The sequence below is a fragment of the Papio anubis genome, chromosome 1, assembly GCF_008728515.1.
Source record: "Papio anubis isolate 15944 chromosome 1, Panubis1.0, whole genome shotgun sequence".
Lineage (NCBI taxonomy): Eukaryota > Metazoa > Chordata > Mammalia > Primates > Cercopithecidae > Papio > Papio anubis.
Genome location: NC_044976.1, coordinates 205,635,091 through 205,661,953, shown reverse-complemented (window position 1 = coordinate 205,661,953; position 26,863 = coordinate 205,635,091). Strand labels below are relative to the sequence as shown.

The 26,863-nt window shown below is 45.8% G+C and overlaps 1 protein-coding gene across 1 annotated transcript in view; it reads right to left on the bottom strand.

The window, feature by feature from the left end:
- Positions 1-26,863, bottom strand: part of GPR137B (G protein-coupled receptor 137B) — a 70,512-nt gene that overhangs the window by 22,760 nt on the left and 20,889 nt on the right. Inside the window, 4 exon segments of the mRNA XM_031659710.1 lie at positions 3,136-3,264; positions 7,395-7,544; positions 8,640-8,862; positions 19,678-19,727. Coding sequence (XP_031515570.1) covers positions 3,136-3,264; positions 7,395-7,544; positions 8,640-8,862; positions 19,678-19,727 — 552 coding nt within the window.

Here is a 26,863-nt window from a genome sequence, read left to right as displayed (position 1 = left end):
AATCCCATTACTGGGTATATACACAAAGGAATCTAAATCATTCTACTATAAAGACACATGCACGTGCATGTTTATTGCAGCACTGTTCACAATAGCAAAGACTTGGAACCAACCCAAATGTCCATCAATAATAGACTGGATAAAGAACAGGTGGCACATATACACCACGGAGTACTATGCAAGCATAAAAAGGGATAAGTTCATGTCCTTTGCAGGGACATGGATGAAGCTGGAAACCATCATTCTCAGCAAGTTAACACAAGAACAGAAAACCAAACACTGCATGTTCTCACTAATAAGTGGGAATTGAACGATGAGAACACATGGACACAGGGAGGGGAACATCACACACCAGGACCTGTCGTGGGGTGGGGAGCTAGGGGAGGGAGAGCAATAAGAGAAATACCTAATGTAGGTGACGGGTTGATGGGTGCAGCAAACCACCACAGCACATGTAACAAAACTACACATTCTGCACATGTACCCCGGAACTTAAACTATAAAAAAAAAGAAAACCCAGTGATGTCCATCAATGGATGAATGAGTAAGCACAATGTGGTCTATCCATACAATGAAATATTTATTTGGCAATAAAAAGGAATTAAGTACAAATATATGTTACAACGTAGATGAATCCTGAAAAGCATTCTGCTAAGTGAAAGAAGCCAGTCACAAAAACCCACATGCTATATGATTCCATTCATACGAAAGTCAAGACTAAGGAAATCTGTAGACACAAGAGATTATAGTGGCTTATGCCCAGGGGTAGGTCAGGGACAGAAAGGAAATGGGGAATGACAGATGATAGCATGGGGTTTCCTTCCGAGATGATGAAAGTGTTCTAAAATTGGCTGTGGTGATGTCTGCACATATGTGAATATCCCGCAAACCACTGAATTATACACATGAAATGGGTGAGTGAGTTACATCTCAATAAAGCTGTCTTTAAAAGAAAAAAAAAAACAGCCAGGAGTTTGAGACCAGCCTGGGCAACACGGCTCATGAAAGTAATCCCAGCTACATGAGAGACTGAAGCGAGAGAATCGCTCAAGCCCAGGAGGTCAAGGCTCAGGTGAGCTGTGACTGTGCCACTGCACTCCAGCCTAGGTGACAGAGCAGGACCCCTGTCTCCAAAAAGAAAAGGACAAGGATAGAGATTCTCAAACTTTACAGTTCATTCAGACCACTTGGAGTGCTTATTAAAAATGTACATTCCCAGAACCTACGCAGAGATTCTGGTCCGGGTCTCCAACACGACCTAAGAATGTTTACACCAAGCGCCCTGAGGCATTCTGAGACGGATGGTAAAGAGCCACACTTTAACTATCTCCTTACCTAGACCCTGAAGTTTGGCTCTAATGATGCCAAGTTTAGAGACCTGTTTGCACCAAATGAATTATGGATAAAAATGTTAGATGACATTTTTTAAAAATGCCCCACTTGCAGTGTATTCCTTTAAAGTTGATGGGTATGAGTTAAGTTATAGATTTCATCACAAAAGAATATTAGACTTTTTTCCTATGTAATTACAGAAGTCATAGATAGGACTATTAGGTCATATATATTAAGAATATAATTTCTTCTCAAAACCTTATGATGCCAGAGAAGGCTACAGCGTAGCACAGGGATTAAAACCATGGACTCACATGGGCACAGTGGCCTACGCCTGTAATCCCAGCACTTTGGGAGGCCGAGGCAGGTGGATCACCTGAGGTCAGGAGTTCGAGACCAGCATGGCCAACTAGTAAAACCCTGTCTCTACTAAAAATACAAAAATTAGCTGGGTATCGTGGCGAGCATCTGTAGTCCCAGCTACTTGGGAAGCTGAGGCAGGAGAATCGCTTGAACCCAGGAGGCGGAGGTTGCAGTGAGCCGAGATCTTGCCACTACACTCCAGCTTGGGCAACAGAGCGAGACTTCATCTCAAAAAAAAACACACACACAAACAAAACAAAACAAAACAAAACAAAACCACCACCATTGACTCTGGAACCAGACTGCTTGATTTGAAGCCTGGCTATGTCTCTGGCTTCCAAAAACAAGATAAAACACAGGTCAGTCATCTGGGTATGAAATAAGAATTGTGAATTATTGGAGGACGTTACTCATCTATGCCTTCCTCACCACCTGCTCTTTGCTCACATTGCCCCAAATCCACTCACTGTATTTCTTCTAGGGTTTCATAGATCAGTAAGTCAAAAAGCTACCACTAGTTTGTGTGGTTGGAATAATTTACAGAACAAGGCTCCCAGGTGGTTTCTCACGCTACTTGGTTTTGCATTTTCTGTCCTGTCCCCATAAAGACATTTATATAAAGTTGGTTGAACAGAAATGTGACCAAACTAGGGGAGCAGCTTTAGCGTTCCTTGCAATAATGTTTCTCATTGCCCTATCCTCCCATTCCCTAGTCACCATCCAGCATACTATTTCTTATGAGTATTTTCTATTTCCTATTTCTATTTCTCTATTCTCTAGTTTCCTTTGCTATTAGAAAAGCTTCTATATTTGGTGTGTAGCAAGTCCAACTCTCAAATACTAGTGAGGCAATGTTGCATTAAAAAAATAGGCCGGGTGCGGGGTGGCTCAAGCCTGTAATCCCAGCACTTTGGGAGGCCAAGACAGGCGGATCACGAGGTCAGGAGATAGAGACCATCCTGGCTAACATGGTGAAACCCCGTCTCTACTAAAAAATACAAAAAATTAGCCAGGCGAGGTGGCGGGCGCCTGTAGTCCCAGCTACTCGGGAGGCTGAGGCAGGAGAATGGCGTAAACCCGGGAGGCGGAGCTTGCAGTGAGCTGAGATCCGGTCACTGCACTCCAGCCTGGGCGACACAGTGAGACTCCGTCTCAAAAAAAAAAAAAAAAAAAAATAGTTAATCACTTTCCCCAGGCCTTAAGATGCAACTTACAATACTTTCATTTCTTTTGGAAAATAAAACTAAGCTGAAAAAACATTTTCCCTCAAAAAATAAGGGAAATGAATGTCTCAATAAAATACTCAAGGAAACTTTTCATACCACCACAGAATGGAAGAGGCCCTCTTCTCTAGTGAAAAGTGAAGAAAAAGTTCTAATTGCAAGTTTCATGATCACAGTCAGGAGATATTTTCTTACAAATATAAAATGGCTTACTTACAAGGTCCTTTGTAGGATTTCTAACTCGGAAGAAATAAACTACTAAGGTGGTAGGTAAGAGTTCCCAAACAAATAGCACCACTCCAAATAATACGTATCCAGCATCTCCCAGCTGATTCTTCAAATCTGCCTGTTAGAAAGAGAGAGGGAGAGTCATTAGACCAAGGCAAGAGGAAATCAATTTGATTCCTTCTAACATGAACAGAGAATAATTCTAATACTATAGTACAATTCATCCCCCTATATTTTAGAATGTACTATAGAATATACTATGTTAATATTTCTATTTAAAGTATTAAAATATAGTATAGTACATTCTCCTAAAATATGCACATTGAAACCAGATAATAGTAATGGTCTACATCTCAGACAGGGATTATTTAAACCATATGGGATAAATGATTATCTTCTTCAAAATATTCAGACAGAAACTTCTAACCTAGGATGTTTTAATACTTCATGCCCCCAAAACTCTTAAGTCCAAATTCACACTCTCACTGAAATCTAAGCTGATTTTCTTCAACAATTGAATAGTGAGAAGGTTATGCTGCCTCCTCCTAAATTCTTGAGAGCAGCATATAACTATTATCCCTTAGTCCATCCCTAGGATAAAGAGGTCAACTCTCAAACTTTTATTCACATAAACCATATCCTGTTGTTTACCCTTTAAAACCTACTGTAGGCTAGCTTGTCTAGAAAAAGAATCATCAGAGCCTAAGGTATGCGGCTCAGTGAGATGGCCAGAGAGCTTGGTGGAGCAGTGTTCTCTCTTCAGAACAGAAGGTTCGTGAGGAAACTGCATGGTTGGGTTTGGGCAACCATATCAGAAAGGCCATTGTTTTAAAGAAAGAATGTACCTGAAAAGGGCCAAAACACCTACACTTAACTGTTTTGCTTTCTCTGTAACATCATCCTTAAAGCATGGTGACCAAAACTACTCAGGCTACTTTCAGAAAAATCACCCTCCTACTTCCTCTACATCACATCTCAATCATGTGTTCTTTTTTGATTCTGCACAAATAAGGTATACAACTGTGGTCATTTGTTTGCTTGCTCCTAGATTATTTTGGTGGCAACACACAACCAGATAACCGTAAATATCCCATAAAAATAGAAGAATTTTAAAGATTGTCATATTTTAAATCTATTGCAATTATAAATTTATATATATATATATATATATTTTGTTTGTTTGTTTGTTTGTTTTGAGACAGGGTCTTGCTCCATCACCCAGACTAGAGTGCAGTGGTGTGATCACAGCTCACCTCAGCCTTCAGCTCCTGGGCTCAAGTGATCCTCCCAAGCAGCTAAGACTACAGGTGTGCACCAACATGCCTGGCTAATTTTTTAATTTTAATTTTTTATTTTTTGTAGAGATGAGGTCTCAAACTTCTGGCCTCAAGTGATCCTCCCAAATGCCAGGATTACAGACCACTGCACCCACCCATAAAATTTTTTGTTGCTTGCTTGTGAAAGCAAGATTAGGAAAGTACAGAAATAAAGAATGGCTATTCCTCTATATACAGAATTTATAGGCAGAGCACCCACGCATTCTTAATTGAAAGAAAAACTGAAGTAATTTTGTTAAAACCAAATCTTTGTTGTTTAATGGATACAGAGTTTCACTTTAGGAAGATGAGAAAATTCTAGAGATGGATGGTGATGATGGCTGCACAACACTGAATGTACTTAATGCCAGTGAACTGTACACTTAAAAATGGTTAAAATCGGGCCAGGCAATGGTGGCTCATGCCTGTAATCCCAGCACTTTGGGAGGCCGAGGTGGGCGGATCACGAGGTCAGGAGTTCAACACCAGCCTGGCCAATACGGTGAAAGACCATCTCCGCTAAAAATACAAAAAAACTAGCCGGGTGTGGTGGCACTCGCCTGTATTCCCAGCTACTCAGGAGGCTGAGGCAGAAGAATCGTTTGAACCCGGGAAGTGGAGGTTGCAGTGAGCTGAGATTGTGCCGCTGCACTCCAGCCTGGTGACAGAGAGAGACTCCGTCTCCAAAAAAAAAAAAAAAAAAAAACAAAAAGGTTAAAATAGCAAATATTAAAATGTTATGTATATTTTACTACAATATAAAATCAAATCCTTTGTGTATTATGCTTGTCTCTAATTAATCATTGTTTAAAGTTTAGATTTTTATATACTTGATTTCCTAAAAATAGTGCACACCCTTAGCAGTGCCTTGCCCCACTTTCTGCCATCCTGTGTCATATCGGGACGTGGCTTGGGCTATTCAGAGATGTGGTTTTAATCCTTTCTAATTATAATACAATTTTACCTTGTCCTCACAGGTTTAGCTTATCATGATCATTTTATTCTTTCTTCCACTATCTAAATGCAGCTGAGGGTTTGAGCACTGTTGAGATGTTAGAAGCACATTTATAGATGGTTAGGTATTCAATACTTTTCCAGGAAAAGCTAAGGAACCTTTGCAAATCAATCTAATACATTTATAATAGGGAAGTTACATTTCTTTACTGTTAATAGCTAATCTGTGTGTCTCTTTTCCTTAGTGGACCACAAAGCTCCCAAAGGGCAGGGAATGAGTCTGTTTGGTTTTGTATCCCTGGCATTTTTCTCAGTGCCCAAGATAAGGGAAAAAAATGTTTGGGTCAAGTGGCCTGCCTTTCCTCGTAATCCCAGCACTTTGAGCATGGATCACAAGGTCAGGAGATCAAGACCACAGTGAAACCCCCGCTCTCTACTGCTAAAAATACAAAAAATTAGGGGCCGGGCGCCGTGGTGGGGCCGTAGTCCCAGCTACCAGGAGGCTGGAGGCAGGAGAACAGGCGTGGAACCCGAGGCGGAGCTTGCAGTAGCCAAGATCGCCACTGCACTCCAGTCTGGGCGACAGCCGACTCCTGCCCCAAATGCTGTTTGTCAAATGAGTGAATGTTGGTTCATTCTCATTGTTGTTTTGAGTTTTTTGTGAGTGTGGATGGCAGATGACATTTCACTACCTTTGTTCATTTGCTTTATGACTCGTAACTTATACATGTATAGAACGAATTTTTAGAAGGAGTATCATACTGCAACAACTAGTGCCATGAGCTTTTTAAAACTTTAATATCCTCAGTCACTTTTGTCTAGATTTTCTCAAATGCCGTGTACATACTCTATTAAAAATCATTCTCTCCCTGAGGAGGATGATGACAAAAAAAAAAATTCTCATAACTTCATAGTCCTATGTATTTTCTGAAATCTGAATACAATTTGCTTAATCTTTGCAAATGTCACCCTTTAATAATACCATCTTACATTTATATGGAAGCATGTTAAAAAAAAAAAAAATTAAGTACTGGCTGGCGCAGTGGCTTACGCCTGTAATCCCAGCACTTTGGGAGACCGAGGCGGGTGGATCACCTGAGGTCAGGAGTTCAAGACCAGCCTGGCCAACACGGTGAAACCCCATCTCTACTAAAAATACAACAAATTAGCCAGGTATGGTAGCAGGTGCCTGTAATCCCAGCTACTCTGGAGGCTGAGGCAGGAGAATCGCTTGAACCTGGGAGGCAGAGGTTGCAGTGAGCTGAGGTCGCACCATTGCACTCCAGCCTGGACAACAAGAGCAAAACTCCATCTCAAAAAAAAACAAAACAACAACAACAAAAAACAAAATTAAGTACTGCTTAACATGAGCCCTAAGAGGGAGAATGGAGTGAAAAGTATGTGTGTGCACATGTGTGTGGATACATACACACACATATGTAATCTCCTGGTTTTCTCAAAAGACATGTGAAAGGGAATGAGGCAGGTGCTGTGATCCCATCAGACAGATGAGTTCAGATGTCACACAGGGAGGTGACCTCTCAAGGTCACTCAGTCATTCACCGGGAGAAACAAGGAGCCTGTACTTCTCTGCCATGTGAACCACTGAAATGCAAATACAGTCGGCCCTCCATATAGGCGGGTTCCACATCCGCGGACTCAACCAACCGTGGATCAAAAATATTTGAAAATAACAAATACTAGTAACAATTAAAAATACACATTTTCAAACAATGTAGTATAACAACTGTTTACATGGCATTTGTGTTGTATCTGGTATTGTAAGTCATCTAGAGATTAATTGAAAGCATACAGAAGGATGTGTGTAGGCTGCATGCAGATACTACACCATTTTATATCAGGGACTTGAGCATCGAGATTTTGGTATTGTCTGGGGTCCTGGAACCAGTGCCTCGAGGATACCAAGGGTCAACTGTGGTCCCTGGTCAGGTGACACCTCCTCAGAACCCCCACTGACCTGGTCTGATACATTGTACCAGTCGTAATCGAAGGAATGGACACTCTTGTTCTGAGAAAATGACAGGATGAACAGGTTGTAGCAGGCCCGAGAGGTATAAAGCAGTATTACGGTGACACCGATGGCAGTCACTTGACACACGGAGGAGCCCTGGAAAAGAGGGAGCAGGAGGTATGGGCCACTCCAGGTCCAAGACACCAGTCCCTTCCCCAGCCCCTGCCTGGTATCAGTCTGGTAAAGCCCTTTGGGATCTCGGGGCACTGTGGTCTCGTTGGGTCTTCCATCAGAGTCCTTTTCACACTCCTCCTTCCTACAATTTCAAGTATCTTCATAAGGACCCTGGGACTTGGTTTGGAGATGCCTTTAGCGGGGTTAAAATACGCACCATTTTCCCGAGGCCTGGAGTGTACAAGCAAGAAAGTCAGATGGCTCATTTGCTAAACCTCTAATGGCCGCTGCTCAGCTCCAAGAGGATCTTCTTGGCTTCTACACACAGCAGGTGAGCCCAGGCCAGGGCCTCTGGCTCAAGGAGGCAAGTAAACAATCTCAGAGGGACATTGGCTGGGGCAGAGCTCAGGACAGCTCTGTCCAGAGTCTTTGAGGCTGGGAATACAGGAGCCCTCATGTGACTTTGGGCTTGGAATTATGTGGACATCAGTGATTTGTGCCCCACGTTATGAAGCTATCAATTTCCAAAGACAGTTAAAAGACCCCTGGCTCAAAATGGATAGTTAACATGACCAAAAAACTAAAACTGACTTTTGAGTACTGTTATTAGACAGTCAGTCATTAACTAAACCTGAGATACTATTTTCTTTTGCCAGTAGTGCTTTGTTAGCTTGTGTGCCACAGGGGTGAGCTCATGAGGTCAGGAGATCAAGACCATCCGGGCTAACATGGTGAAACCCCGTCTCTACTAAAAATACAAAAAATTAGCCAGGCGTGGTGGCAGGTGCCTGTAGTCCCAGCTACTCGGGAGGCTGAGGCAGGAGAATGGCATGAACCCGGGAGGTGGAGCTTGCAGTGAGCCGAGACCGCGCCACGGCACTCCAGCCTGGGCGACAAAGTGAGACTCCGTCTCAAAAAAAAAAAAAAAAAGTGAGTAGCCCCTGTGTGGGACACAATAAAACAGAGAAAGTCAAGGCAAAATCAAGTCTAAAATTCATCAAAATGCACTTTTGCAAACCAGGAAACTATTTTTAGAACACGTTTCATGGGAGGGATCTTGACCACATTTCTACCTACCTTCGACTCCAAGTAAATGTTGGCTAAGGACATCTTAGAGATTTTGTAGAGACAGATGGAGAGAGAGACGGCACACAGCACGAACAGTGTGTCATTAATGGCCACTCGCACGGAGACGATAACCTTCCTCTCCCAATTTCCCGTCTTTACCAGCACAGCACAGGTTAAATTCACCAACAGGAAAACAAGGCTGATGAAGAGGGAGGCCAGGTAGAGGGGCAACCTGGAAAGCATGAGAGAAACTTGTCAACTGCCCATCCCAGGTCGACCTAGAAGGAAACTGTGATGTGTTTTGGTGAACTGCTAGAAGCAGACACACCAAAGGTTACATTTAAGAGCTTGGATGGCCAGGTGTGGTGGCTCCCGCCTGTAATCCCAGCACTTTGGGAGGCCGAGGCAGGCGGATCACGAGGTCAGGAGATCAAGACCATCCTGGCTAACACGGTGAAACTCCGTCTCTACTAAAAATACAAAAAATTAGCCAGGCGTGGTGGCAGGTGCCTGTAGTCCCAGCTACTCGGGAGGCTGAGGCAGAAGAATGGCGTGAACCCGGTAGGCGGAGCTTGCAGTGAGCCAAGATCGCGCCACTGCACTCCAGCCTGGGGAACAGAATAAGACTCCATCTCAAAAAAAAAAAAAAGAGCTTGGACTTTGGCAGTAGACGTTCCCAGATTCAAATTACAAACTGACCCCAAATTGTGGCTCTGGATGGTCCTTTACCTCTCTGAACCCCACTTTCCCTATCTGTGGGATGTTGTGAGGACTGAGAGCTCACACACGTTGGCTGGTGTGGACACTCACTGAGCACTCCCTACTCACATCAAAGAGTGGAGAGCACGGCTGGGGACGGGGTTTTACAGGCATTCTGAACTCCACATTGTCAGAATTAACTTAGGCCAAATGCAACCTCTCTGAGCCTTGGTTCCATCACTTGAAAATAAGACTACATAATACCTACCTTATTTATAGGTCTTTTGTGGGGATTAGATGAGATAATGAATTTGTATAACGCATTTTACCCCCAAAAGTCATTATTGACATGGAGTCCAGAGAGCACTCACTAATGTGATTAAAAATCTGCCACAGGCCAGGTGCAGTGGCTCACGCCTATAATCCCAGTACTTTGGGAGGCCGAGGTGGGTGGATTGCTTGAGGTCAGGAGTTCAAGACCAGCCTGGCCAACATGGTGAAAACCCATCTCTACTAAAAATGCAAAAATTAGCTGGGCGTGGTGGCACGCACTTGTAATCCCAGCTGCTCAGGAGGTTAAGGCACGCACTTGTAATCCCAGCTACTCGGGAGGCTGAGGCAGGAGAATCACTTGAACCGGGAGGTGGAGCTTGTAGTGAGCCGAGATCACGCCATTGCACTCTAGCCTGAGTGACACAGTGAGACTCAGTCTCAAAAAAAAAAAAAAAAAAACATGCCACAGAAACTGCCCAAGTATCAATAGATGCAAAACTCTACTTCATTGGCCATTTTTAACCTGTAGTTTCTCAGAGCTACACACTTCCTAAGTGACCTGTATAAAATCTATGGGAAAACCCAGACATGGAAACTGGGATTCTAGTCCCAGATCTAGACATGCCACTGATGATGAGGGAGTGGGTAGGGAGAGGGAGTGGGTAGGGAGAGGCAGGGGGTAGAAAAGAAAGAGGCAGACAGAGAAAAAGGGACAGAGAGGAGCAGTATGGGCCAAAGAGACCTTGGTTCAGCCCACCCAGGTCCATGCCCAGCTGCAGTTTTATTTCCTGCCTTCAGATTCCATCGTGACATAGCAACCCCCACTTACTCAGGCTAATCTGAATGGCATTTTATGTCTTGTAATTAATAATGTACTACCCACTGGCAAAACCTCTCACATAACTTTCAGAACCCAGTTCTACCAAAGAACTTTGTCTACCCGGCTCCCGCTCATCCTCTAGATCTTAGCTCAAACAGCACTGCAGCAGACACACCCCTCGACTCTCCCTGCACCTCCACCCATGCACACACACCACGGGTACACAGGCAGTCAGGTTTCTCTGACATCTGCTCTCCTGGTCCCCTGTATTTTAACTTCACAGACTCATCACAGTTTATAACAAAACAGACGGGCGACCATCTGATCAATGCCTGCGTCTCCCTAGACAGAAAGTCCCGTGGAAAATGAGACTCCCCATTTCCACTCTCTCTATCCACGCTGTAGGTGGCAGGGTCTCCATAAAGAAGGTTTAAGAGGGAGGGAAGGAGTCAGTCCAAAAAGCATGACATCAGCTCTCAAGAGCTGCCCTTTTATTTCCTATGAATGCTCTAGCACAGCAGCTGCTAGGTCTTCCCCTGGCTAGTGGGGAAACGAGCCATCACAGGGGAATTAAACAACTTTCTGGGGAGGCGAAAAAGACTGCAGGCTTCTCACTGCACAGCCCTGGGGCTGGCTGTTCATCAGGCCCGTGCTGAGAGAGTGGGATGAAGACCAGGCGGCCCGGGGCCTCCAAGCAGCTCAGCGGGGCAGGAAGGTGCCACATTAAGGAATGTGTGTGCCCTGGAGGAGCGATACAATACTTGCATCAGACAGACGAGCAAGTCGGACATGCAGGAGGGGAGCCGCCACCCCAGCATGGCTGCAGGGGGATGGGAACAGCGTCCCCCACCCCCCAAGAGCTGTGTGATGATGGGGAGCGCTATGAAGTCTTGGGGATTTGACCTCACGTGTCATAATGCGCTCAGAGCTTTTCAAACAGACATTAATGATTTGTCATGGACAGATTCTTTTCTAGGCCCTGATCACTGAGCAAGTCCCCTCCATTCATGTCACAGGCCCTGCTGTTCCCTCCGCACCTCCAACCTCTTCCCCACCAGACTGTGGGCATGAGAGGGGCAGCCCCACCCTCCCACATCCCCAGCCTCAAAATGCCATGCCGGGCTCCCACTAAGTGCCCTATCTTTCAATTCTATGACACACTCTTTGCTTCATGTTCTCATGTTTCCACGGTCAGGATCACCTGGCACTGTGGAACACTGCATTCAACGTGGCAGTGCTTCTTCTCCTCCTGGAACCTGCTGTAAAGCCCTGGGTGTAGGAGGTCAGAATCAGGAAACTGAAATTTGCATGAGACCTTGAGCCAGTCGCCTAACCAAGCAAGCCCCGCTGCTTCCTCCTCCCTAGAGCTGGAGGTGTTCCGTGTCAGTCTCTTGGGGCCATGGAGTGGGCCAGGGAAATCATGGCTGTGGAGCTTTGAGGGCAGCGTCTGGCTTACAGGTTTTCATGTGCTCTGCCCCATGTTCTCGCAGTGATGGGGGAATCAGGGGAGGGGGGTATGAGCCAAAGGAGCTGTGGAGAGAAACAAAGGCAGGGCCACTTGGGAGTTACCAAAAATCTGTATTCCAGATTCTCAAAAGTCCTGCTTTTATTGTTTTATCTGCTGTGCTTCTGTGAAGAGCGCTAGATAGAAACATCTAGAACCGGCTGGCCATGGCCCTATTGTTTCTGGACCCTTGCTGGTGTGTACACACATTCCACATAGGCAGCCACTTACGTTTTCCAAATGATTCCTTGTGGGTGCTGTTTGAAATACAGCTGACCCTTGAGCAATACAGGTTTGAACTGTGCAGGGCCACTTATGTATGGATTTTCCTCCACTGCCACCCTTGACACAGCAAGGCCTTCCTCTCCCTCCTCCTCCTCCACTTACTCAGCATAAACACAATGAGGATGAAGGCCTTGATGATCATTCGCTTCCACTTAATGAGTAGAAAATTTGTTTTCTCTTAGGATTTTCTGTATTTTTTAAGAGACAGCATCTGTGTCACCGAGGCTGGAATGCAGTGACACAAGCATGGCTCACTGCAGCCTCGAACTCCTGGCCTCAAGTGATCCTCCCGTCTCGGCCTCCCAAAGTGCTGGGATTATAGCTGTGAGCCACTGCACCTGGCCTTCACTCTTCCTCAGAAAATATGCTTTTTTCTGTAGCTTCAATCATGACTTTTGTACGACTGACTTCGAACATCTTTTGTCTCAAGCCACGCCTCTGATCTGAGTCCAGACTCATGTCCCTAACAGCCTGCCATTCGGAGGCCCTGCCCCCTCAAGCCAGCATGTCCCAAACTCAATTCCAAATGTCCTTTTTTTTTGAGTTGGGGTCTTGCTCTGTCACCCAGGCTGGAGTGCAGTGATGCAATCCTAGCTCACTGCAGCCCTGAACTCCCAGGCTCAAGTGATTCTCCCACTTAAGCTTCCTGAGTAGCCAGGACTACAAGCGCGTGCCACCACACCCAGCCTGTGTCCCTCTTCTAACACGCCTCTAAGTATTCCTATTTCTGTTAAAGGTGCCATAGCTTTTCATAGACTCTTTAACTGTAATGTGCTGCTTTGATTCCATCCACCCGCTATGTAATCCATTGTCAAGGTCAGTAGATTCTTCATTCCCACTCTATCCATGCCTCCTGTGACAGCTCCACACACTGTCTCATGCCTCTGACCAGAACTAATGTAGTTTCCTAATTCACCTTTGCCCTAAAGCCCCACCCTGCATCTTCCAGACCCAAGCACTCAAGAGGCACTCAATCTATGGACAGGCTACATGCTAATCAAGCTGGTCAACTCCATGTTTTGTTTTGTTTTTTTTTGTTTTGTTTTTTTTTTTTTGAGACGGAGTCTGGCTCTGTTGCCCAGGCTGGAGTGCAGTGGTGTGATCTCGGCTCACTGCGAGCTCCGCCTCCCGGGTTCACGCCATTCTCCTGCCTCAGCCTCCCGAGTAGCTGGGACTACAGGCGCCCGCCACCATGCCCGGCTAATTTTTTGTATTTTTAGTAGAGATGGGGTTTCACCGTGTTAGTCAGGATGGTCTCGATCTTCTGACCTCGTGATCCATCCGCCTCGGCCTCCCAAATGCTGGGATTATAGGCGTGAGCCACCGCACCCAGTCAACTCCATGTTTTAAACATGTCTGGGTGTCTCCACCTCCCGTCTTTCTGCAAGCTGATTTTTCTGCCTGGAACCTTCCTCCCCCTTGATTTTTATGTATCAAATCCTATTCTCTGAGCCTTTAGGAGGCTTTGTTTAGTCTACTAAACAAAAGCCTGTTATTATCTTAAGAAAGGAGGCTGTGTTGGGAGATTTGAAACAATATGGAAAAAATATGTGTGATCTAACATCAAGTTAAAAAGTCAGGATGCAAAATTGGAAATGCAATACAGACATCATTGTATTTCCTTAGGGCTGGAGGGGGGTTTATGTTGGGAGGAAGGAAGGTTCAGTGGACTTGCTTTTTTTCTTTCCACATGTCTATATTCACAAAATGTCTATCTTTTTCTATTTTATAATTTTTTTCCTAATACGCTTGTTATCACTTTTATAATGCAAAACCATCTTGCAAAACAAGTTTTTTTCCCTCTATGCCTGCAGCTGTGGTAGAAAGGGAGTGACCTGGAGGTGTAGTGAGAGAGTTTTAAAAGGGGGCCAGAATAACTGTATCAAAAAAGTATGTTTTCACAAAAACAGAGTTTTGTACATTGCCCCCAAAACTACTTCTTTTTAACCTAAACCATAGGGCCAGGATAAATAGCTCATCTTGGCATGATGACAGAAATGACCCAAAGAAATAAAACAATCAGTGTGACCCCGCATCTGGGAAGACCACTTTGCTTGTAGGACCAGAAGGATCAGTGCTGCTGGTCAGCAGATGCAGGCGTGAGGCGAGTCTTCAAGGCAGCCAACACAGCAGCGCCTGACCACCTCCCACTGGGAGGCGACAGAAGCAAGGGGCTGTAAAGCATGCTTTAAATGTATCTCTCAATACCATCGCTTCCTTCCTTCCTTCTTCCCTCCCTCCCTCCTTCCTTCCTCTTTCTGTTCCCCTCCCTCCCTTCCTTTCTCTCTCTTTCCTTCCCTTCCTTTCTTCCTTTCTCTTTTGTTCCCTCCCTTTCTTCCCTTTTTTTTTTTTTTTTGGGGGTCAGGTCTTGCTCTGTCACCAGGCTAGAGAGCAGTAGTGCAATCACAGCTCACTGCAGCTTCAATCTCCTAGGCTCAAGCGAGTCTCTCACCTCAGCATTCTGAGTAGCTGGGAATACAGGCGCGCACCACCACGCCCAGCTGAATTTTTTTTTTTTTTTTTTTTTTGTAGCAATGGGATCTTGCTCTGTTGTCACAGCTGGTCTTGAATTCCAGGGTTCAAGTGATGCTCCCACCTCAGCCTCCCAAAGCACTAGGATTACAAACATAAGCCACTGCTTTTTCACTTAAAGAAACAGAAAAGCAGGCCAGGCGTGGTGGCGTGTACCTATAATCCCAGCACTCTGTGAAGCCAAGGAGGGAGAGTTGCTTGAGTCCAGGAGTTCAAGGCCAGCCTGGGCAACATAGCAAGACACTGTCTCTACAAAAACAATTTTTTTTTTGGTAGCTGGATGTAGCGACGTACACATGTATTCCCAGCTACTTAGGAAGCTGAGGCAGGAGGATCACTTGAGCCCAGGAGATTAAGGCTGTAGTGAGCTATGATTGCACCACCGCCACTGCACTCCAGCCTGGTTGAGACCTTGTCTCTTTAAAAAAAAAAAAAAAAAGAAAACCTGGCTCACTATATTTTTTACTTATTTAAAAAATCACAAAGCTAGAGGGCAAACAGTTGAAAATGTTTAAAATCAACGTGTTCTTGAGCACTCCCATGCCCAATGTTCACATTTCTTAAACCAAATAAATTGAAATACACGGACTGAGAAAGAGAAAGCCTGAATCAAACTGCCTTCCACTCCAGCAAAACTCTGAGCTAGCAGATGTGGGAGGGCAGAGGAGGTTTTAAGTGAAAAACAAAGTGGTTCTTGGCTGAGCTGAATAGAAATTATCTTCAAAACCAGTGAATTACCACAGCAATAGACTGGAGTGGAAAGTTTCCACTAGTTCTAGACTAATGGCTCATGTTTTATTTCAAGGGAGTCATGATTAAATTACAGAAGCCAATCTATTTAGAAGCCAACATACCAAATCATCTCAAGGGACAGACTGTGGCCTGAAATGTCTCTAGTGGCGTCCGGTTTAAGAGAACTGAGGAATTCTATAGATGAGACTAAAGATGTGCCCACACAGGAATAACTCCTAGTATTTCTTTACATTTGGCAACAAAATCACTAGGACTGGGTTAACAGGCATCTCCCATTGAAACTTCACCCTCCTGTTTCAAGGAACTCTCCAACTTCACTGGCCCAAACATCTCACTTTTTTTTTTCTTTTTCTTTTTTTGAGATGGCGTTTTTGTTCTTGTTGCCCAGGCTGGTATGCAATGGCGCAATCTCAGCTCACTGCAACCTCGACCTCCTGGGTTCAAGTGATTCTCCTGCCTCAGTCTCCCAAGTAGCTGGGATTACAGGTGTACACCACCACGCCTGGCTAATTTTTCTATTTTTAGTAGGGACGGGATTTCACCATGTTGGCCAGGATGGTCTTGAACTCCTGACCTCAGGTGATCTGCCCACCTCGGCCTCCCAAAGTGCTGGGATTACAGGCATGAGCCACCGTGCCGGGTCCCAAACATCTCATTTTTAACATCTGGATCCAACTATATTTCTCCTCATCTTCTCCCTTCATTTCTGCAAATCCCTTCCCAATAAAATCCAGCCATAACTGTCAGCACAGCCTGTCTTTGAGGTACACTTCGGCTCAAGGATCAAGCGAGGACTGCCCCACGCACATATCTTCTCACCTGAAGACCCCAGTCCTTGTGCTCAGAGGTTGAAAGCTTTTTAAACAATTTCCCTTCTGACCAGTGCTTTCATATTCCACCTTTAGAAGACATTTAATTACCCTAGCCTCAACTGCTTCCAAGATAAAATCAGTTCCATGATCTAATCAGACAGAATGTTCTCCACACCCATCTTCACTCATGCTTTGACGTACATTTCTGGTTGGGGGCATGCAGGGCAAAGACTATAGATGCAGAGGCGAGGCTACTATTTTGTTACTGGAGAAGAGAGGGAACTGTCTACTTGTACTTTATACGGGTTGAACATCCCTAACCTGAAAATTCAAAATCTGAAATGCTCCAAAATCTGAAACTTTTTGAGCATCTATCAACATGATGCTACAATTGGAGAATTCCACACCGGACTTTATGTGATGGATTGCAGTCAAAACAGTTAAAACTGTTTTATGCTGAATTATTAAAAATACTGTATAGGCCGGGCGCGGTGGCTCACGCCTGTAATCCCAGCACTTTGGGAGGCCGAGGCGGGCGGATCACAAGGTCAGGAGATCGAGACCACGGTGAAACCCCGTCTCTACTAAAAAATACAAAAAATTAGCCGGGCGCGGTTGTGGGCGCCTGTAGTCCCAGCTACTTGGGAGGCTGAGGCAGGAGAATGGCGTGAACCCGGGAGGCGGAGCTTGCAGTGAGCCGAGATCGCGCCACTGCACTCCACCCGGGGGGACAGAAGGAGACTCTTTTTCCTAAAAAAAAAAAAAAAAAAAAATTGTATAAAATTGCCTTCAGGAGATGTGTATAAGGTGTATCTGAAACATAAATACATTTCATGTTAGACTTGTGTGCCATCCAATCCCCTCATCTCTCATTATGTATACACAAATATTTTTTTCCTTTTTTTTTTTTTTTTTTTTTTTTTGAGACAGAGTCCGCTCTGTTGCCCAGGCTGGAGTGCAGTGGCGTGATCTCCACACACTGCAACCTCCACCCCTTAGGCTTAAGCAGTTCTCCCATCTCAGCCTCCTGGGTAGCTGGGGTTACAGGCGCCTGCCACCACACCCAGCTAATTTTTGTATTTTTAGTAGAAACGGGGTTTCACCATGTTGGTCAGACTGGTCTCAAACTTCTGACCTCAAATGATCCACCCTCTTCAGCCTCCCAAAGTGCTAGGATTACAGAAGTGAGCCACTGTGCCCAGCCTGTATATGCAGATATTTCAAAATCCAATCTGAAATCTGAAATACTTTTGGTCCCAAGCATTTCAAATTAGGGACACTCAACCTGCACTTTAAATTGCTCTCCTTGGGACCAACATCATTTCATAGCGGATGCTGAGGCTCCACCTGAGTCTGGCAGAGACGTGAACTGAGCCACGTGCAAAGCAGTGAAGGGAGACAGCAAGATCAGGTGACAAACAAAACAAAGCCCGGGATGGTGAGTTTTGGGACTTATATCTTGGCCCAGGCACCTTCACAGAACTTTCTGAACTTCAGAGAAACTTTCTGAACTGGTTTCCTTGGATATAAACTCAGGATTAAACTATTACACCTTCAGAATTTTAAGTAAAAAGTCTTTATGTATTTTTAGATGATATATATTTAAATAAAATATGTATACGATTTAACATATTTTTTAAAATGACAAAATAATTTTTCATTTTGACCCCAGGAGGTGATGGCCAGAGTCACCTTTTCAGAAATGTTTGCCGGAGGCAGTGGAGTTCTCCTGGGCAGAGACACCAGAACCCCTGGACTCACGCTGCACCCCCTCGCCTCTTCCAGAGGCCTGTTCTCCTCCCCCAACCCCAGTCAAACCTGACCATTCTTTTTTTTTTTTTGAGACGGATTCTCACTCTCTTGCCCACGCTGGAGCACAGTGGTGCAATCTTGGCTCACTGAAACCTCTGCCTCCTGAGCTCAAGTGATTCTCCCACCTCAGCCTCCTAAGTAGCTGAGACAACAGATGTGCGCCAGCTCGCCCAGATAGTTTTTGTATTTTTAGTAGAGACAGGGTTTCACTGTGTTGGCCAGGCTGGTCTCGAACTCCTGACCTCAAGTGATCAGACCACCTTGGCCTCCCAAAGTGCTGGGATTACAGGCATGAGCCTCCATGCCCGGCCAAACCTGACTATTCTTTAAGCCACTGGTTCTTGGCCTTAGGAAAGTCATAGGCCTCTTTGAAAATCTGGGGAGAGCTATGAACCCCTACATAGGAAAATGCAGGCCGGGCGCGGTGGCTCACGCCTGTAATCCCAGCACTTTGGGAGGCCGAGGCGGGCGGATCACAAGGTCAGGAAACCCCGTCTCTACTAAAAATACAAAAAAAAAAATTAGCCGGGCGAGGTGGCTGGCGCCTGTAGTCCCAGCTACTCAGGAGGCTGAGGCAGGAGAATGGCGTGATCCCGGGAGGCGGAGCTTGCAGTGAGCCGAGATCGCGCCATTGCACTCCAGCCAGGGGGACAGAGCGAGACTCCGTCTCAAAAAAAAAAAAAAAAAAAAAAAAAAGAAAATGCAGATCCCCCTCTTCACATAACTTAAGAGGTTCCCTTCCAGATTACACTCCGGCACAAGCCTCTCTTCTTCCACAAAATGTCCATGCCTCCCGGTGTCCATGCTTTTGGCATGTTACATATCCTGCTTTGCCTGATTCTGCAAGCCTTTGTGTTAAGCCATCTTTACAAATATAGTGTCCACTTCTCAACTATAATACATTCTTCCTCATGGTGCCTAACTGAGCACTGAATGGTCAGAACGGTATTTCTGGATGTGGATGGATACCTTTCAAGTAGCTGTGTAGCAACTTAGGGTTCAATGGGCTCTGAAGTTCCGGAAAACAAGGAGCCGGAGCCTACCAGCAGCTGAGACAAGGCACGTAAGGCCACCAGGTGGTAGGCTGCAGGGGCAAGGCCCTTCCACAGCTGCAGCTGCACCTGCACCTACACCTGCAACTGCACCTGCACTTGGAGCATGGGAGGGGCAGGATGGGGAACGGGGAGCACCTGGCAAAGCACCGCATCTTCAAGGAACCCTGTTTCCTTCTGCTGAGGCTCTTACTTCTCAGAAAGGTTTAGAGGCAACATACACCTATTTTATTCCCATCTGTTTCCTCCTGTTAGGAAAGGCACCAGGCTCTTGTTTCCGAACTGGGTAAGTATGATGCAAGCCCCCATGATTCATGAAGTCATGATTCGATGACCTGACTGTCACCGGCAATGCACACGATGCTTGTGGGCAGCCAGCCAGCAGGCAGGACTGCTTCTGGCGGCTCACAGAGCAGCGATGTGTGCAAACCCTGACGGAGAGATGAGACTCACATGTCAGCACTTTCCCCTTCTACCACAGAAAGAGATGCCCCGCGGTACTTACCGGTATTTGAGTAATTCTGGAGAATATTTTGACTTGGCTTTGAAAATCACCTGCAACGACAGAAAAACATGGCAGGTTGACAGAACCAGACTGATACCATCACTGGGAATTCCTCTGCCCCTGCAGCCCCCGGTGCTGGGGCATGTATTTTGTAATTAAAACATCCACATTTGTTATGCCAAATATTTCTTACGTTGCACATACAGTTTTAACAGTAAAGGACGGTTAAAAAAAAGAAAACAAAAGTAAATGTATTACTGGTCTACCATGGCCAAGTATTTCTCTTAAGATTTTTTTTTGTTTTTTTTGAGATGGAATTTCACTCTCGTTGCCCAAGCTGGAGTGCAATGGCGCCATTTCGGCTCACTGCAACCTCTGCCTCCTGGGTTCAAGTGATTCTCCTGCCTCAGCCTCCCGAGTAGCTGGGATTACAGGTGTCACCACACCCAGTTAATTTTTGTATTTTTAGTAGAGATGGGATTTCACCATGTTAGCCAGGCTGGTATCGACCTCCTGACCTCAGGTGATCCACCAGCCTCAGCCTCCCAAAGTGCTGGGCTTACAGGCATGAGCCACCACACCCGGCCTTAAGATTCTTATTTAAGATAAGCAGTCCACTCTCTTTATTAGCATTTTTGCTGGCACCAAATTAGTAAGTGTCTGCCTACCCAGGCCTCAAACACTGCAGTACATTTAAAATAACAAAACGTCTCTGGACTATGGAAGTATTACACTGGACTGTTTTCTAAAAGAGAAATATTGCAGACTGGCATTTCTCAAGCTCTTTTCTAAGTCTTCACAATTGCTGAATTGCCCACACACACTGGATGGCAGAGAGCCTGGCAGAGCCTTCGAGAAGGTGAAGAGGAGGCAGAAAGTAGACGTCCACGCACGCTTCCACTCCCCAGACAGGGAGGCTGCTACTGCTACAGCATGTGCTGGAGATTCAAGCAGGGGCCCAGGCTCATGGGGATCTCAGTGGGCGGGGGGGTCTCTGGGGACTGGGGTAGCCCGTGGAGCAGTTATACATGAGCACACGGATCCCTGGGGTTTAATAGGGTTGCAGTACAGTACTGGGAGAAGACAGAAAGGGTGTGGAAGACTGGAGGAGACAGGATAGCTTTTCAGAAACAATCTGTCGAGTAGCTGAAGACCCCCATTCCAGCAAGTCTGGACTCTTTGACCAACATCTCTCCATTCTCCCCCCACAGCCCCCTCATCCCCCAGCTCCTGGCAACCACCACTGTACTCCCTATTTCTACAAGTTCTAACCTGTTTAGATTCCACATATAAGCGGGATCTATTTGTCTTTCTGTGCCTGGCTTCTTTCACTTAGCGTAGTGTCCTCCAGCCATGTTGAGTAAGTCCTGGCGAGTTCCACAGCGTGGTGACTACAGTCTGTAACAATGTATTGTATACTTGAAATTTGCTAAGAGAGATCTTAAGTGTTCTCACCACAAAACAAGGGTGGGCAACTATGTAAGGTGATGGATATGTTATTAACTAGCTTGACTGTGGGAATCATTCCTCATGTATATGTATTATCAAAACATCACAGTGCACACTTTGAATATATTCCATCTTTGTCAATTATACCTCAATGAAGCTGGGGTGGGGAAAGAAGACTCAGATTCCCCACTTGCAAGCAAACTGCTCTCCATGGAGTTCCTAAACCCACCCTCGGCCTCGGGGCCTTTCCTCCCACAGCCCCCTGAAGCTCCTGAACCCTGGTGCTCAACGTGCATACCCGCCTGGTCCTCCTCTCCCTCATGAATCCCCCGGTCACATCCACTCTCCGCTGCTTCTCAGGGAGATGGCTGAAGTGGGAGGATCGCTTGTGCCCAGGAGTTCGGGACCACCCTCGCCAACATAGTGTGAGGCCTCAGCTCTTAAAAAAAAACCATAAGATAATGATCTTATGATGGCCAGGCATGGTGGCTCACACCTGACCTCAAGTGCTCCACTCACCTTGGCCTCCCAAAGTGCTGGGATTACATGCGTGAGCCACTGTGCCCGGCCATTCCTAAAGACTTTTAAGTAAGCACTTCTTCCCTTTTATAACCTCCTCTGAGCTTCACAGGTGAGCCTTCCAACCTTCTAGAAGAATTATTTGGTTCTGCTGTGAGTTTTCTCTTTGTCATAAATCCTTTTTGGAAATAGGTAAGAGGTAGGGGTTTACACCATGTATACATTAAAATATTTTTCTCTGGTAATGGTGCAACAGATGGCTCAGTACAGCAACCCTCCTTTAAAGAAGTCCTGGTTCCGCTTTATCTGACAACCCCCCACGGGATTTTAGTCAAGACACATCACCTTTGGTATTTCTCTGATACCCATAAAAGGACACGTTACCAAACAACCTCTCTTAGAAACAAGAAACAGATTAATACATGACTCCAAAGTTCCATTACAAAATATGCTACCGATTTCATGCAATGTAGAACAATGCCCTTCTGTTAAACAGTCCTGAGGGATCTTGCTTTTAATAACTGAGGCTTCTTCACAAATGCCAAAGTGAGAAGAAGAAACTACAGAATTTTTTTAAAAGTGTTTGACCCGTTCAATATAAAAATCTGTTTTGGTATTTTGCCTACTTGGTGGGGTTTACTGAGTGGTAGGGAACTCAGTTCAACGCTCCTGGATTACTCTTATCCAACACATAAAGCGGCTATATTGCAGTGCTCCGGGCCACCATATATAAATGTTCATACGCTTTGCCCCAACAATTCCACTTGTAAGAATTTATTCTGAGGCAGGCCTCCTCAAGCTGTCCCAGCAGAACTGGAAATTAGTAAGAAATATTACTGAAAATAAATGTCATGTGATCAAACAAGTTCAGAAACTGCTAGGAAAACTGTCTCCCCCTGCAGGAATTCTCAGAGCCTTTCAAAGGCAGATACATCGTCAATCTTCAAGAGAAACATACGGTAGACAGTGGTTTTCCAAATTTATTTGACCAGTTACAGTCTTCCTAATGCGTGTTCCCGGGAATAGAGTTTGCAAAGCACTGTGCTATGGAACCAAGCATGAACAGAAGGTTCACGGCAGCCTTAATAAGAGTGATGATAACAACAACAACAACAAAGGAGAAGCAGCAGCAACTTTAAGATGCTCCCCAGCCTTTACCCCACGAACATGAACACAGATCAAGCAATGCACTGAGTACAAGAGGGCCCTGGAGTTCACCATTCTAGCCCTGAAAGGAAAGGATGACTTACGCCAGCCAAGAAGCGGATAATTCACAAACCCTCACTCATTTCATCACTAGATCCACCTGCCTGCCTGAAGGGAAAAAGTCATCAGCATATCAAGGCACAATCTTTTTTTTTTTTTTTTTTGAGACGGAGTCTCGCTCTGTCACCCAGGCTGGAGTGCAGTGGCGCGATCTCGGCTCACTGCAGCTCCGCCTCCCGGGTTCACACCATTCTCCTGCCTCAGCCTCCCGAGTAGCTGGGACTACAGGCGCCCCCCACCGCGCCCGGCTAATTTTTTGTATTTTTAGTAGAGACGGGGTTTCACTGTGGTCTCGATCTCCTGACCTCGTGATCCGCCCACCTCGGCCTCCCAAAGTGCTGGGATTACAGGCGTGAGCCACCGCGCCCGGCCATCAAGGCACAATCTGATGTTAAATCAGTCATTTTGATCCTCCCAAGCTCAAAGCCACAGTGCTAGCAACATCAAAATAAAAGCCTTGACCATGATTTTGAAAAACTCTATCCACTTCTTATAATTTGTGGCAATATATCTTGAATTCGGGCTGGGCGCAGTGGCTCACACCTGTAATCCCAGCACTTTGGAAGACTGAGGCAAGTGGATCACCAGAGGTCAGGAGTTCAAGACCAACCTGGCCAACATGGTGAAACCCTGTCTCCACTAAAACTATAAAAATTAGCCAGGTGTGGTGGCAGATGCCTGGAATCCCAGCTACTTGGGAGGCTGAAGCAGGAGAATTGCCTGAACCCGGGAGGCGGAGGTTGCAGTGAGCTGAACTGTTGCACAATCACACGATTGCACTCTAGCCTGGGCAACAAGAGCGAAACTCCATGCATCCATCCATCTATGTATCTATCTCTTTCTCTCTCTCTCTCTCTCGAATTCATCTGGGCACTATTCAAGCTGTGCTTAGAAACTTCCTTAATCCTTCAAGTTAATCCCTAAACTTAAGTTCCTTAAAGTTGTGTTTTAACTCCTGGCATGTGAAACTGAAATAATATATATATGCACTTACATTATCTATATAACTTATTATATAGATAATATCAGCACACACACATATAATTTCAGTACAACTTTTGCCCTCGTTAATTAAAGGGCATAAACCAAGTTTTCAAAAACAAAAATCTAAACTCTCCCACCCACTCCCCTGTGTGTTCTGAGAGACTGTACTAAAGATTGATGGGTGTCCGGAACTTGAGCTAAACCTCCTGGCTCACCCTGGCTCTCTGACTGGCCGGGCTCTCATATCCGGCTGCCCATCTCTGCCAGTCTGCACTGGCTCCCACTGACCTTGGCAGGAACTTGGCTGGGAGGGGCGACGGCTCCTGTGGGGAAGCAGACATTAATTCTGTTGTCATACTCTCTGGTGCTTTGACAGAGTGGGCACTCCCTGCTCAGTGTCCCCAGATGTACGAGAATGAAAAAGAGGGAGATATGACCCCTATGAGAGGCTAAGGAACAAATGAGGCCAGATGAAAATTTACATCATCCTGGCTTTCTGACTGCTGGTGTTCAAGTCAGGTCAACTGACACTCAGCACCAGATACTGGGTTGGACCCAAGAATTGTAAAAAGAAGGAGAAGCTGGGCCTGTCCCAGAGAAATACACAGGCAGACAGACATGTCAGTAATAAGTACCAGTGGTGTGAGGAGGTGTGGGAAGTGTGAGAGGCGTGGGGAGGCATGGGGAGGTGTGGAGAGGCATGGGAGGTGTGAGGAGGTATTGAAAAGTGTGAGGAGGCATGGGAGGTGTGAGGAGGTATGAGAGGCGTGGGAATGCATGGGGAGGTGCGGGAGGTGGGAGGAGATGGGAAGAGGTGTGAAAAGTGTGTGGAGATATGGGAGGTGTAGGAAGTGTGAGGCAGTATGGGAGGTGTGTGGAGGTGTGAGGAGGTGTGAAAAGTGTGGAGGCATGGGAGGTATGAGGAGGTGTATTAGTCTGTTTTCATGCTGCTGATGAAGGCATATGCGAGACTTGGAAGAAAAAGAGGTTTAATTGGACTTACAATTCCACATGGCTAGGGAAGCCTCAAATCACGGGTGGTGACAAAAGGCACTTCTTACACGGCAGTGGCAAAAGAAAAAAATGAGAAGGAAGCAAAAGTGGAAACCCCTGATAATCCCATCAGATCTCCTGAGACTTATTCACTATCACGAGAACAGCGCAGGAAAGACTGGCCCCCATGATTCAATTACCTCCCCCCAGGTCCCTCCCACAACACATGGGAATTCTGGGAGATACAATTCAAGTTGAGATTTAGATGGGGACACAGTCAAATCATATCATTCCATCCCTGGCCCCTCCACATCTCATGTCCTCACATTTCAAAACCAATCGTGCCTTCCCAACAGTCCCCCAAAGTCTTAACTCATTTCAGCATTAACCTAGAAGTCCACAGTCCAAAGTTTCATCTGAGATAAGGCAAGTCCCTTCTGCCTATGAGCCTGTAAAATCAAAAGCAAGATAGTTACTTCCTAGATACAATGGAGGTACAGGCATTGGGTAAATACAGCCATTCCAAGTGGGAGAAATTGGCCATAACAAAGTGGTTACAGGGCCCATGCAAGTCTGAAATCCAGCAAGTCAGTCAAATTTTAAAGCTCCAAAATGATCTCCTTTGACTCCAAGTCTCATATCCAGGTCATGGTGATGCAAGAGGTAGGTAGGTTCCCATGGTCTTGGGCAGCTCCACCCCTGTGACTTTGCAGGGCACAGCCTCCCTCCCGGCTGCTTTCACGGGCTGGTGTTGAGTGTCTGTGACTTTTCCAGGTGCACAGTGCAAGCTGTCGGTGGATCTACCATTCTGGGGTCTGGAGGACAGTGACCCTCTTCTCACAGCTCCACTAGGCGGTGCCCCAATAGGGATTTTGTGTGGGGGCTCTGACCCCACATTTCCCTTCTGCACTGCCCTAGCAGAGGTTCTCCATGAGGGCACCACTCCCACAGCAAACTTTTGCCTGGGCATCCAGGCATTTCCATACATCTTCTGAAATCTAGGCGGAGATTCCCAAACCCCAATTCTTGACTTCTGTGCACCTGCAGGCTCAGTACCACATGGAAGCTGCCAAGGTTTGGGGCTTCCACCCTCTGAAGCCACAGCCCAAGCGCTACATTGGCCCCTTTCAGCCATGGCTGGAGCAGCTGGGACAAGGGCACGAAGTCCCTAGGCTGCACACAGCATGGGGACCCTGGGCCCGGCCCACAAAACCCCTTTTTTCTCCTGGGACTCAGGGCCTATGATGGGAGGGGCTGCCGTGAAGGTCTCTGACATAGCCTAGGGATATTTTCCCCATGGTCTTGAGGATTAATATTAGGCTTTTTGCTATTTATATACATTTCTGTAGCCTGCTTGAATTTCTTCTCAGAAAATGGGTTTGTCCTTTCTATTGTATAGTCAGGCTGCAAATTTTATGAATTTTTATGCTCTGTTTCCCTTTTAAAACTGAATGCCTTTAAGAGTACTAAAGTCACCTCTTAAATGTTTTGTTGCTTAGAAATTTCTTCTGCCAGATACCCTAAATCACCTCTCTGAAGTTCAAAGTTCCACAAATCTCTAGGGAAAGGGTAAAATGCCACCAATCTCTTTGCTAAATATATAACAAGAGTCACCTTTGCTCCAGTTCCCAACAAGTTCCTCATCTCTATCTGAGACTACCTCAGCCTGGATTTTATTGACCATGTCACTATCAGCATTTTGGGCAAAGCCATTCAACAATTCTCTAGGAAGTTCCAAACTTTCCCACACTTTCCTGTCTTCTTCTGAGTACTCTAACTGTTGCAATCTCTGTCTGTTACTCAGTTCCAAAGTTACTTCACATTTTTGGGTATCTTTTCAGCAACACCCCACTCCTGATACCAATTTACCGTATTAGTCCGTTTTCACACTGCTGGTAAAGACATACCCAAGACTGAGAAGAAAGAGAGGTTTAATTGGACTTACAATTCCACATGGCTGGGGAGGCCTCAGAAT